This window comes from Schistocerca piceifrons, chromosome 5 (genome assembly GCF_021461385.2).
Source record: "Schistocerca piceifrons isolate TAMUIC-IGC-003096 chromosome 5, iqSchPice1.1, whole genome shotgun sequence".
Taxonomy (NCBI): Eukaryota; Metazoa; Arthropoda; class Insecta; order Orthoptera; family Acrididae; genus Schistocerca; species Schistocerca piceifrons.
Window position 1 is genome coordinate 237,281,157 of NC_060142.1, and position 14,396 is coordinate 237,295,552.

General features: G+C 36.0%; 1 protein-coding gene across 1 annotated transcript in view; it reads left to right on the forward strand.

Moving 5' to 3' along the window:
* LOC124798180 (collagen alpha-2(IV) chain) overlaps positions 1-14,396 on the forward strand; it is a 277,057-nt gene that overhangs the window by 163,169 nt on the left and 99,492 nt on the right. Inside the window, exons 11-14 of the mRNA XM_047261466.1 lie at positions 2,577-2,763; positions 5,035-5,231; positions 8,545-8,751; positions 13,272-13,440. Coding sequence (XP_047117422.1) covers positions 2,577-2,763; positions 5,035-5,231; positions 8,545-8,751; positions 13,272-13,440 — 760 coding nt within the window. The remainder of the gene's footprint in view (positions 1-2,576; positions 2,764-5,034; positions 5,232-8,544; positions 8,752-13,271; positions 13,441-14,396) is intronic.

Genomic DNA, 14,396 nt, shown 5'->3' on the forward strand with positions numbered 1-14,396 from the left:
TTTCTTGGAGTTGTTGATGTTGCACCTTTCATTCTGTGTTAAGTGTTTTTCCAGGCCTAAATTTTGTTCACTGCACATCAGTCCACCTATTTTCAACATCAATTTCATCCTGGCTGCTATACTTTTGTTAAACTTCAGTTTCACTGTTTTCTTTCTCACTTAATAATTTGATTGATCCACACTGAACTTCTTTTTCCCTATACTAGAAATAGATGTGACATACTAGTTATAAAATATTTAACAGTTACACAAGTTATGAGCACTCAGTGTAACATTTTCATCCTAACGTCATAACTAAAGATTTTGTGTGAATTTTAATATCTCTAGTTTTCAAGATTTGGGTTTTTCAACACTACTATTTTTTAAAATATTCTTTTTTTAAATATTAATGTAATGGCATTCAGATTTGTGCATAAAGTTGTGCTGTTTCTTGACTTACAAGTACCAGTTTGAGTCCTTATAAATGCAAAGTTCTAGCTAATAGGTGAGGAAGAAAGCTTCCTTTTATCAAAATTTATTTTTGAGTGTACTGGAACAGGTCACATGATGGTCAGCAGTACTAACACTTTTGATGTGCTCCTAATAGATTGTGTCACTTCAGTGACTTAATTTTGATACTGCATTTTTGTAGTTTCAGCTATTCACATCTGGAAATACATTATTTGTGTTGCTCATCTTGTTTTGACACTGTTGCTTTCTGTCAGTAGTTTTCAAGTGTATTTCATACCTAATCTTCATTTTTTTTCCAAAGATAAATCACTACTGAAAGCATTAAGTGTTGTAATTAGTTTTTGTTGCTGTTAAATTTATAGGCAAATGTCAGATTTATTCAGTGCTTCCTCCATTTACATATATTAAAGCTGGTGGTACTTAAGTTACTCACTGTTCTCTCCCTTTTATACCTTACTTATCATACCTGTTCTTGCTGCAGACATGAGGAGATAATAGTTACTTCTGTCACACTCTAAAGTAAGCTTGAATTTGGTAGTATCTGCTGAGTTTTGTTAACATTATGTCAACTGTCACACCAAAACAATCACAAAGGGAGTTTAGGTATGGGAATCCAGCAGTAAAGGTAATATGAAATGTGTACTTATCCTGCAAAAGAAGGCACTTAGGATTATAGGAAAGAAATGTGCCAGGGAGTCCTACAGAAATTTCTTTAAAAAATTTAAAATACTAACTGTTCATAACCTGTATGTATTTAAGATGATTATTATGGCAGTAAACAGTAATAAAACACTTAATAAAGAAATACATGATCACAGCACTAGAGGTAGAGAGAGACCCCACAACATCTCTCATAGAACAACACTTCATGAGAAAAGCCCTCACTATGCAGGCATAAAAGTACTCAGTTGCTTCCATCCTAATATCTTCAAATTGAACATTACAAAACTAAAAAAGAAATTAAAATTATGGCTCCTACCCAATCCTGTATATTCAATAGATGAGTTTCTAGATTTAGTACACTCATATGATGGAAGTCCATATATCTAAAAATATATGAATCTCAGATCTTAGACTGTGTCACAAACTGTAAATATTTGAATCTCAGATCTGAATACTTTGTTGCAAACTGTAAATTCCTTAATCTATGTATTCCAATAGCAAATTGGTTTTATGTATAGTCCATATATGTAACATTGTTCTCTCAACTAAATTTAGATAATAATGCCATAATATGCAATAATATGTAACTCCAGTAAGTAAGGCTCTGACTTATCCAGAAGACGGGAACAAAGGAAACTTTTTTTGTAATCAGTTGATGTTGGATCAAAATAAATAAATAGATAAAAATAAATTGTTATTATGAACATAATGGACAATTTGGCATTCATTCCATTGTGTTCGTGGTTGTCCAATTTATCTTCTTCCATATTCTGTCTGTTCATTCCAGAGCTCTTCTTGGCAGTCTTTCTCGTACACAAGATCTGCCTCAGTTACACAATTTGCAGACATTTCAAAATCTCTGCTCATCTCCATATGAATAATACTGCCCACAGACAGCTGGAGTACACATATTCCATCGTTGAGCGGTAAGAGAATGGTGACAAGGAAGGCATCTGGCCACCCCTGCAGCCATCTTTTAATAACCATGACAGCCCAGCACTGACTTGGGGCAACAGAAATGACACTGCTTTCTCTATTACACTTTTCTTTAAATGCTGATGGTATTTAATACCATTACCTCTTTATCCTGAACAACCATGAGAGATATAATTTTTATCAATCACAGGGACAACAGCTCTTTCAAAATCATCCCTCCTTCCCTCTCCCCCCCCCCCGCCCTCCCCCCCTCTCTCTCTCTATCTGTCCAGTTATAGAAAATTTCTTATCATCTTTACTAAATTTCACAACACATGGATGTAATATTTACTCTCACCCAACAATCTTTGAGTATGGTGAAATAACCTTTTGTTAAAATCATTTGTTTCTATTTGGTTCAAATTGTATGAGAAATTGATGAATAGAAGGGGAGGGGGGTTCGAAGGAACGCAGCTCTTGATATATGGGCAGTGAAAAAGTTGAGCATAGCATTCTTTTCACTCACATTTAGGTTATATTCTTCTTAGGGCCCAAAAGGTATGGATGGTGCACCTGGAAGGGATGGTGAGAAAGGACAAAAAGGAGAAAGGGGTATTGCTGGTCCAAGAGGCTTCCCTGGAGACTCAAGGGATGGTATTCCAGGTCCTCCAGGTGTTGCTGGTCCTCCTGGAGAAAAAGGAAGAGATGGAAGGCCTGGTACCCCAGGACGTCCAGGTCTGTATGAATGCTTTCTAGTGACTACTTCATTGTATTGAAAAACTAATAGAAGCCTGTGATTAGTAAAGCAAATGATATTGAAAATTTACACATATATCCATGTCCACATGAAACTAAGAGGTACACCTACTCACTCATTATATTTTAATTCCAACATTGGTATTTAGTTATAATTACAGCCAAGATGTAAGGTGTATACTCTCTTTCTACTTTAGTTTCTCACTTTTAGCAGTCCTTCCCCTTAAATATCAGAATACTGAGAAAATCAACAGTTAAAAGATTTTTGATGATATTTTCATAAGAATGTTTTGAGAGACATGAAATCCCTTTTTAATAATGAAGAAATATATTACCATACCGGAATAGTTGTGTTTTTCACTCCCCCCCCCCCAAGCTTTGATTAATCAGACATTGCTGTGGTGAATGTAAACTTCTGTTGTAGAAAAATAGTAAAGTTAAATTTTCTGCATTTTAGTTGTTGAAGTTAATTGTCAGATGAAAAATAGATAAAACTGTCATAGTCAAGCAATGTGCCATTCTCTCATAATTTGATAAATATTGAATGAAATACAGTGTAAAGTGTTGTGCTAAAAAAGGGAATGTAAAAGTGACAGTAGTATCACAGAACATTGAAAGTAATGTACTTTTCTTTTATATGTTCACTTTTGTTCATTCTGATTTGGCTGCTGCACTCAAGAGAGAGACACCATCTCAGTACGGCTGTATCTGATTAAACAATGAAATTATCATCTTTTTGAAGCTGTATGTATCATGTAAGTGTGTTGAAACTGAACTCAGTAAAATACATAAGTGACTGTCTCTCCATATAAGGAATCCAGGGTGCAAGAAATCCAGAAGTTAACCTGATTTTTGTATGGGACAGCATAGTGATTATTCATGATTACCATCCAGGATCTGTACAAAATTTTGTGACGCAGAACCTGGAATCAATATATTACATAGGGTATCAATAATTTGTAATTTATGTTTTTCTGCAAATTGAAATTACTGTCAAATGGTTCTTAAATATACTGTGGAAACATGAAATGTTTATTTTAACTTGCCGCATCTTGGTGGCAAGACCTCACACACAGTTGTTGCCACACCATGTCAGTAAATGATGACAACATAGTGGAGTTCCAGAATCTCTTCAGCAAAGAGATTAAATTTCATCCACCATATTTGAGGCACAATGGACTGCCATTTTTTCTTGGGTAAAAGTTATCAGCTGGTACATCACACTTTTTATAAAATTTTATCCACTTTCCTTTTGAAAACAGTTCCATGGTTGAAATAACCACTGTGCATCAGGATCCATCAGTGAGGCATACTAGTTGATACCTTTTACCCTAGAAAACTAGCAGTTCAGTTTGCCCCAAACATTGCAGACATATAGGAATGTATAGCCACTCTGTGAAATTTAAACCTTTTGGTCTTCAGGATTGGTGCCTTTTCTTTTATGAGAGCCAAGATCACATTGTTTGCAGTTCATGTAGGATAAAGGTCCTCTACACACCACATATACTCTCCAGCAACAACAGTGATCTACATTTGACTGTAGTGGTGTCTTCAGCAAATCTTTTGCATTTATATGGTGCCCTAGATTTTCAGTTTTGTGACTTTTGATACATAAGTATTAACTTTTGATAAGGAAGTATTTGAAGCAACAAGTGGACAGAGGTTACCCTTCATCATTACTAATGTTGAAAGAAGTTGTATATTATCACATAGAACTGATGAAATCCTGTTTACATCTACATCTACACTCTGCAAACCATTGTGAGGTGCATGACAGAGGGTATATCCCATTGACAGTTATAAGGGTTTCTTACTGTTCCATGCACTTATGGAGCATGGGAAGAATGATTGTTTGAATGCCTTTGTTTATGCAGTAATTGTTCTAATCTTATCCTCACAATCCCTATGGGACTGATATGTATGTATAAATCCTGCTTAGTGCAGTGCAGTGTCTCCTTACTGGTGGCATAGAGAGAGACAGAGAGAGAGAGAGAGAGAGAGAGAGACAGAGAGAGAGAGAGAGAGAGACTGTTTGTGCAAATACTAGAAAAAGAGCTAAAGCAGAAAATTAGTTTGATTCTTCTGCTTTTTGAATATGCATCAAGATCACTCATCATACATCTGCTGCATCTGCTTGTGGATAAATGCATCTCCACATTTTTTATTATTGTTTCTTATTTTCATCCTAAAATTTCCATTATCATTGTAATAGTAGTCAGTATCTAATATTATTTTACAATATTTGTCTAGGTTTACCTGGGCAAAAAGGAGAGATAGGTGGTCGGTGTGAATACTGTACACCTGGAGCACGAGGTGAGAAGGGAGACCGTGGAAATGATGGTATTCCTGGGCAGCCAGGACCAAGAGGGCCACCTGGAGAGAGAGGTGCGCCTGGAGAGGCAGGAGATGATGGAATACCTGGAACTGCTGGGCCACCAGGACCAGCTGTGAGTAAAGAATTTCTGCTAATCTTTTTCTTATTGCAAATATTACTATTAGTTTCGGTTTGTCTAACCTTCTTTGAAGTGTTCGTTTTTTTCTACAATGGTTGCCTTTCAGTCACATGGAGCAAAAGGAAGCTCCGTGAAGACTGATGCCTAAAGAATAGCAATGCGAGACAGCAATTGGGGAAAACATTGGCAATATCAGATGGTGCTACAGTTGAACCTTTCAAATACAGATGTGACTACAAAAGAGAAGTATGTTTTCAAGACAAACATTGATAGTCATCTTAATAATAAATGAAAGAGGACAGAGTGGTGAAGAGAAGGAGAGAAAGTCACAGAGTTGAGAACTTCAGTAATTGCACACAGTCATAAATAAAATCATTCCACACATATAAACCTACAGGTGACACAACATTGAAGATAATAGACTGGAGATCAAGAAAGTGCTGTTTTCTGATAATGTTTTGGATCAGTAATGAATCTTAGTACTAACATGTAGAGGCTTATCTCACAAGGGGTAAGATAGATACTGCCTACAGGAAAATTAAACAGACCTTTGGAGAAAAAAGACCCACTTGTATGAATATCACGAGCTCAGATGGAAACCCAGTTCTAAGAAAAGAAGGGAAAGCAGAAAGGTGGAAGGAGTATATAGAGGGTCTATACAGGGGCGATGTTCTTGAGGACAATATTATGGAAATGGAAGAGGCTGTAGATAAAGATGAAATGGGAGATATGATACTGCATGAAGAGTTTGACAGAGCACTGAAAGACCTAAGTCAAAACAAGGCCCCGGGAGTAGACAACATTTCATTAGAACTACTGACAGCCTTGGGAGAGCCAGTCCTGACAAAACTCTACCATCTGGTGAGCAAGATGCATGAGACAGGGGAAATTCCCTCAGACTTCAAGAAGAATATAATAATTCCAATCCCAAAGAAAGCAAGTGTTGACAGATGTGAAAATTTCTGAACAATCAGTTTAATAAGCCACAGCTGCAAAATAGTAACGCGAATTCTTTACAGACGAATGGAAAAACTGGTAGAAGCTGACCTCGGGGAAGATCAGTTTGAATTCCGTAGAAACATTTGGAACATGTGAGGCAATACTAACCCTACCACTTATCTTAGAAGCTAGGTTAAGGAAAGGCAAACCTACGTTTCTAGCATTTGTAGACTTAGAGAAAGCTTTTGACAATGTTGACTGGAATACTCTCTTTCAAATTTTGAAGGTGGCAGGGGTAAAATACAGGGAGCGAAAGGCTATTCACAATTTGTACAGAAACCAGATGGCAGTTATAAGAGTCGAGGGACATGAAAGGGAAGCAGTGGTTGGGAAGGGAGTGAGACAGGGTTGTAGTCTATCCCTGATGTTATTCAATATTTATATTGAGCAAGCAATAAAGGAAACAAAAGAAAACTTTGGAGTAGGTATTAAAATCCATGGAGAAGAAATAAAAACTTTGAGGTTTGCCGATGACATTTTAATTCTGTCAGAGACAGCAAAGGACTTGCAAGAGCAGTTGAATGGAATGGACAGTGTCTTGAAAGGAGGGTATAAGATGAACATCAACAAAAGCAAAATGAGGATAATGGAATGTAGTCGAATTAAGTCAGGTGATGCTGAGGGAATTAGATTAGGAAATGATACACTTAAAGTAGTAAAGGAGTTTTGCTGTTTGGGGAGCAAAATAACTGATGATGGTCAAAGTAGAGAGGATATAAAATGTAGACTGGCAATGGCAAGGAAAGCGTTTCTGAAGAAGAGAAATTTGTTAACATCGAGTATAGATTTAAGTGTCAGGAGGTCGTTTCTGAAAGTATTTGTATGGAGTATAGCCATGTATGAAAGTGAAACATGTTTAGACAAGAAGAGAATAGAAGCTTTTGAAATGTGGTGCTACAGAAGAATGCTGCAGATTAGATGGGTAGATCACATAACTAATGAGGAGGTATTGAATAGAATTGGGGAGAAGAGGAGTTTGTGGCACAACTTGACTAAAGAAAGGGATCGGTTGGTAGGATATGTTCTGAGGCATCAAGAGATCACCAATTTAGTACTGGAGGGTGCGTGGAGGGTAAAAATCATAGAGGGAGACCAAGAAATGAATACACTAAGCAGATTCAGAAGGATGTAGCCTGCAGTAGGTACTGGGATGAAGAAGCTTGCACAGGATAGAGTAGCATGGAGAGCTATATCAAACCAGTCTCAGAACTGAAGACCACAACAACAACAGTACTAACCTAAGCATACCACTGAGTTAATACATATGTCATTGTTATAAATTTTAAATAGGAAAAAAGAAAAAAATCACCCATGTATTGAGTGAAACAGTTAGTGATAAGAAAGATGAGGTGCAAATAGGTGCTGCCTTGTCTGTATCTTGGAATCTTCGAAGTAGGTGTTTCCAAAAAGTAAAGTGTAAGTTAGTGGTTTCCCCATTCTATTCATTGCATTTCTGTTATATCTCTATGATTGTTGTATTTATTGTATTTCATTGGTATTTGGTGAAGAGCATCTCTGCTATTTCTGATAGTGTACTTTGTTGGTGTTGAAGATATTGCTTTGATACAGATTCTGATGTAGTGGCAACATATTTTGTCCGATTTGGGTAATGCTGTCTTGATATCACTGTGATAGAAAATTGCACCATAATCTATTGAAGTTGTACCGGCAATTGATGAAGACTGGGCATAACGTAAGGATCTGCACCCTGTCAAGAACCCATGGAGACAGTTTTTTCATTTGGTCTCAGATGTCTGATGTGGGCATACAATATCATTCATGAGTCTTATATTAGTTCTGCGAATTGTAAAGCTACTCCACATGTGTATGAGTAAACAACATTATTAGTGTTTTACAATATGATATTGTCTGTCCATTTTTTATCAGCCAACTGCCATTTATTTTGGAGTAACATGATCTAGGCAACCATAGGTATTTTGGTGATACATGGTAGTTGAATATTGACATGTATTATCTGTGAATTATAACAGTTCAACAGTCAGGGGTAGGGAACTTACAATATAAGTAGTAAATTTTGCATACAGGGTTAGGTTTAGGAGAGAAAGGGATACTGACATTCTGTGTGGGGCCACCATCTTATTTCTCAATCAACCGTGTGCCCAACAAGTGTAAAGCAGAATATAAATACCTTTCACAAAGGTCATAAGCACCTGAGACATTAAAGAAGGTTGCAATGAGTTATGTGTGGTGACATACTGCCCATTTACACAAGTGATTTCAATTTTATTTATTCTGTGTTTAAAGTAATTATTTGAAAATTAAATGTCTTATTATGAACTTTCCTTAGGGTTTGGCAGGAAAACCAGGACAACCAGGAATCCAAGGGCAGAAAGGTGATTCAGTTATTTTATCATCGAGTTTAGTCAGAGGTCCTCCAGGATTGCCTGGTGACCGTGGAGATCAAGGCAGAGAAGGTCCCAAAGGCAATTTAGGTCCACCTGGAAGACAGGGACGAACAGGAATACCTGGCTTGCCTGGTGCAAAAGGAGACAAAGTGAGTTGTAATTTAGATACTGAACAAATTGTGAGCATTGCAGTCACTTTATTAACTATTTCATAATTTTGTCACTTATAGGGATCTCTAACTGATTAACATGATATTTCAGTATTGCAGATCTAAAAAAAAACAGAGGATAATTGTAGGTAATGTTGTTAATACTGATGTCATTTGCATTTATTTTGTGGTGTTGTATTACACCACTGAGCATAAAAAGAATTAAGCATAAAAAGAATTTTACTAATTTAATTGTATACATATTTCATAGATATTTGTTTAAAATGTGGTGAACTTATGACTTCATATCACAAGAATATCTCCTCAACATATAAAGATAAAAACATGTTTACTTTTACTCCAGGAAGTGACATGTTGTAGTTGTATTTATGTAGTATCCTGAATGAGACTGAATTTTTTCTGCTTTCTTCAATCCAAGTGTTACTGTATCTGATGGTTTGTTTTTTCATAAACTAGTTACTATCAGTTACAATTTTGAGTTTATACTATATAATGTCCTCTCTAATGCCTATTTATTGAAGATATGTTTCAATTTCAAGCAGTTATTTTCTCTTACCTATTAGAGAGTAAGATTGAGAATTATTTTTTTCTGCCTAGAATTGTCATTCTGAAATTGGAATCATACAATTTCAGTCAGCTTTTCCTAAAAGTGTTGGATATGTGCTTAGGATGTTGATGTAGCTCATGGTATTCTGTTTTCACACAGAGTCCACATGTGCAGGCTGTACTGAAAAAAATAATTTCATCATTTTTGTAATCAAAGTTTCTGATCCTTATAATTCTTCTGCCTCAGGTACAGTGTTGTAATATCTTACCTTCACATTAAGGAACATTGAATTTTGATTGTGCCTGTTCCAAGTGATTCTATAGACTTCTCTACCTCACATGCTAATTAACAATACGAGAGAATGAGTGTCTACTTATTGCACTCTTGATTTAATACCAAAATTTTTAGATATTTTGCCTGACAATCAAACTTTAGGAGTGGTGTTGATTAACATTTGTTGGTTACTTCTCTGAAGTTCATGTGTCTTTGTGTCCTTCTAATATCTCAAGACATACATCTCTGACTCTTAAAGCCAGCTAATGTGATCACCATCTGTCTGCCGTTACAGGATTTTAGAATTATTTTTAATATTCATAATTTTTTCTGTACAAGGTCAGCCTTTTCCACATCTTTCCTGATATTTTTCCAGTTAGAAGATCAGTCACTTGAGCTATATTTCTGAGACAATTTTATAAGAAAATTCTAATACAGAGATCACTCTATAGTTATAGCTCTTTGTTTTCCCTGTTTCTTTTGGGTGGGCAGAGTAATCTTCAGAGATTTCTTATGGTGATTGCAGATATTTGTAAGAATTGCATGACATTTCTGGGTGAATTTCCTGCATTGTATTTTCCATGTTTTGGCAATTATACTACTTTCTGCTGCAGCAAGGGCGCCTGTGCCCCTACCTGGGGGCAAGGGGAGACAGCCTCCCCTCCCCCCCCCCCCTCCCCTTCCATAGCTCTCAGGGAAAGGAAAAAAATGTAGCGCAGTCTGATGTTTTTATTTCAAGAAAATTATTTAAAAGTTAGTATTATGCAGGTTTTTAACAGGTCAACGATGGAACTTTTTAATGGCTACGTATAAGTTGCCATTTGTCTTCCAAAATCCAAAATATTAAAAGTACCCCATACCCTGAGGCTTAGCCCCCCCAACCAATAAACTATTGTATGGATGCTTATATTGACAGATACCTGCTTTTTAATATCATTCTATCTTTTCAATTATAAGATTATCGTTGGATGATCAAAATTTTGAAAGTCTTTGAAATATGTAGCTAAAAATTTAATTTTCCCCTTACTTGTTTCCAACACCACACCAGAAGTTTTAAAGCAGAGATTGGTAGTCAAATAATTTGCGGACTCGTCTTTAATGTTCTATAGAAATTCAATGTGTTATTTCGTTTGAAATCCTGTTTAATTTTTGCCAGTGAGTTTTGTTCACAGTGAGAGCATTTTGCAAGTGCTGATCTTTCAAGTTTGTTTTCAAATTTTGGTGAATTGATGCCACTGTTGGTTGGGTTCTTGGTCATTCCAGTCCTTTATTCTCACTTCTAGAGCCTCACCATAGATGTCATTCCACTATTTACATTTTTTTGTGTGCTCAGAGAGAGACCAGTATCCTGAGAGACTTCCAAAAGGATTGCTATGTTCCTGTTGGACTTAACTTTAATGAATACCTTATAATTGGAATCGCTGTGTTATTTCTGTACTTTCGCATTCCTAATTTATTTTTCATTATTCTTGGAAATAGCCCTCTGGCTTATTTGAGTTCTCCTAAGTAATGATTTTGGGATCTCCAGTTGTTTTCAGTAAATGTCCTGAGATACAGGTTGAAATTAATTTTTGATTGAAGGGTACTATAATCTGATTAATCTTTTTTCCATATCTGTTGACCTATTTGTGAGCAGTGTATACTCAGGAAGCAGATCTGAGTGACCTTTTCTTTCAGTCTGCACGTTAATGCCTCCTGTCAAAATGTTTTCATGATGTACGTATTTGGTCATACATTTTATAGTAGTTCCCCAAAGTCCTCTGCGTTTTAGGGGTCTTTTTAATTCTAATTATTTTCTGGTGTATGTGTTGATTAGTGAGTAATGTGCTGACTTGATTCATAAAACTGAAGTACTTTCAGAAGATAGTATAAACTTCAGCACTGAACTGATAATATTTTTTCTAACTGCATATGTGGTGCTGAAGTGCAGTTACTTGGTACAAATTTGGATCACTAGTTTGCCTTTGAAGTTCATTTAGGTTCCAGATACTACATGATTTTCATTACTGTATGTTGTTTCTTGAAATTTTCAAACAGAGATGTCAAAAATGGTTTATTTATCAGTTTTCCAAAGTGTATTGATGTTTGTTGTATAAATATAATGTATGAATTTAGATGAAGAGATTTGGTAAGCTCTGATACATTTCTGCTTGATCTCAGTCCTCCAGAATCCAGTACTCAAGATAAAGGGGCAGCTAGTTTCCAAAACAGGAACAGTTACAGCTAGAGCTCAGATGAAAAGCACACAAATTTAAAAACCTAATTAAATCTTAATGTGACTCAATTGTACAATGACACAATTAGAGTTTGTAATGTTACTAACTTAGTCATACTGATGTTGCTCCTTGATAATGCTGAAGTTCTGGTGTCTTGTTCTCTGAAACTGGTTTGATTTGTATCCAAATAGGGATATTATACTGTTGATTTGAGCTTGAGATTACTTCTCATTTATTATTTCCAAAACTCATAATGATGATGATCAGCTTCTTCTATTAGCTATTTTTATGGTTGAAATAAACTGGTTTACAAACTATATAAATTAACTCTAAACAGTGATATTTTCTTTAGTACATATTTCCATAGTGAAGTTGCCTCTCATGTCATAAAAAATGGTAAATCCTCACAAAACACCACTTAATAGAAAACTGATAGTCATAAATAGTGGTCAGTTTGAGTCACTGAACTTTTTCTAATACATTTACCCAGAAAAGTGATGTGAGTGACTACAGACAGACTGTTCAAATAGGTTCATAAAATATTTACACTGATTAATTGTGAGAATCAGATCTGCATACATTAGTGATGTCGACATACAAATGTTGATTCAGTGGGTGCCACCCATAAATTTTTACATTCTGATGAAAAATGGTAATTGTGGGCTGCGGAAGTAACTGAGGAGTTGTAGAGGGATTAACCCCTGTTCTTCTTTCAGCACTTTCCTAGCACTTTAATCTACCAAGGCAACATATTATCAGCTACTGTCTGGAATATTACAGCATTCTTCACACCTTAGGGAGTATCACTTATTTTCTGCCCTCTCTGTGTACATGATGTCTTATGAATTACAAATACATCTAAAAACAAAGATGATGTAACTTACCAAACGAAAACGTTGGCATGTTGATAGACACACAAACAAACACAAACACACACACAAAATTCAAGCTTTCGCAACCGACGGTTGCTTCATCAGGAAAGAGGGAAGGAGAGGGAAAGACGAAAGGATGTGGGTTTTAAGGGAGAGGGTAAGGAGTCATTCCAATCCTGGGAGCAGAAAGACTTACCTTAGGGGGCAAAAAGGACAGGTATATACTCGCACACACACACACACACACATATCCATCCGCACATATACAGACACAAGCAGTTGAGTAACAACTATACTTTTATGAAATATGTAAAATGTATTTTGACGAAGCCAGTTGTATGGTAAACATGCTGAACGACTAATAAATAAACACATGAAATAAACATATGAAACAACAACAACGACATACATGGTAAAGGTTAGTGCAGTGTGAAACCAGTGTCATATGTAGTACAACAAGAGAACGCAGATTTTTGAAAGATTTTCTGAAAAAGTAGCACTAGTTCTTTTTAAAGTATGTCTGCTGTGTATAGTTCAATAGCTTTCTTCTGGAAATACTCTTCAGTCACACATGAATGCTTTCATACACAGGGCGAACAAGGTTTTCCAGGTAATGATGGCATCCCAGGAGCAGCTGGGTTGCCAGGAGTAAAAGGAGAAGCTGGTCTAAGTGTCAAGGGTGAACCTGGCATTCCTGGTAGACCAGGAGCAAAGGGTGACAAAGGTCAACCTGGTCTAATTGGACGCAAAGGAGAAGCAGGTATGAATAACTGAAAAAGAAAGTTCTCACATACACTCATACACCTGAACTTTCTTCTCTGTTTATCTGCTACCCTAAACAACCCTAATGCCTAGCTGCCTCAGTAGATACTCCCCTAAACTTGTCCCTTCTGGTAAGAAGTATCCATAAACTGCTTTCCTCACCTTTTCTTCATAATACCTTTATACTTCATCTGTCCACTTATTTTTTTAAAAATCACACATTTCAAATACTACAGGTTTCTTTTTTCAGTTTTCATTGATCTGTTTTTCACTCCCACATAATTCTTTATTCCAGATGTGCAGCTTCAGAAGCATTCCACAATTTCATGTGAATATTTGATACCAATGAATCCTGTATTTGTTGAAGAAAGTAATCTGTATATATCTGGTATCTGACAGCTAGTGTCCTTAATTCCTTTGCATCTCGAAAATAATCTGAATTGTATAACAAGAGAGTGAGGTTCAGTCGTCAATAATTTTGACACAATGTTAATATCACCTTTAGCTGAAGTGATTGAATAGCATTTACCTGCAAGTACATCTTTAAAAAAATAGATAGATGAAAAAGTTACTCACCAGAAAGAGAGAAAAAATGTATTTGTAGTGAGGACACTAAACATTGAATCTCTTCAAGAAAATTAATTTCTATGTACAAAATGGGAGAAAAAAGTCTTGAGTGGATACCAGAGGGGTAAGCAACTCTCACACAATACAGTCAACAGAAATTTAATCTTCCAGGTTCGGTAGCCTCATCTTCCTTCACTTTAATACCTCTTAACAGCTTTTATTTTATTAACCTTATCCACTGTGAGTATTTTTGACCACTATTGTATCTTAAAACAACTAAAGATACAAATAGCTGCAATGAATCACTTAATGATTTTTTGCGCACTGCTAGTTTTGTGTCATTTCAGGCTTGTCTACAAATGGCATGTACAGAAGGCTTACGTGATG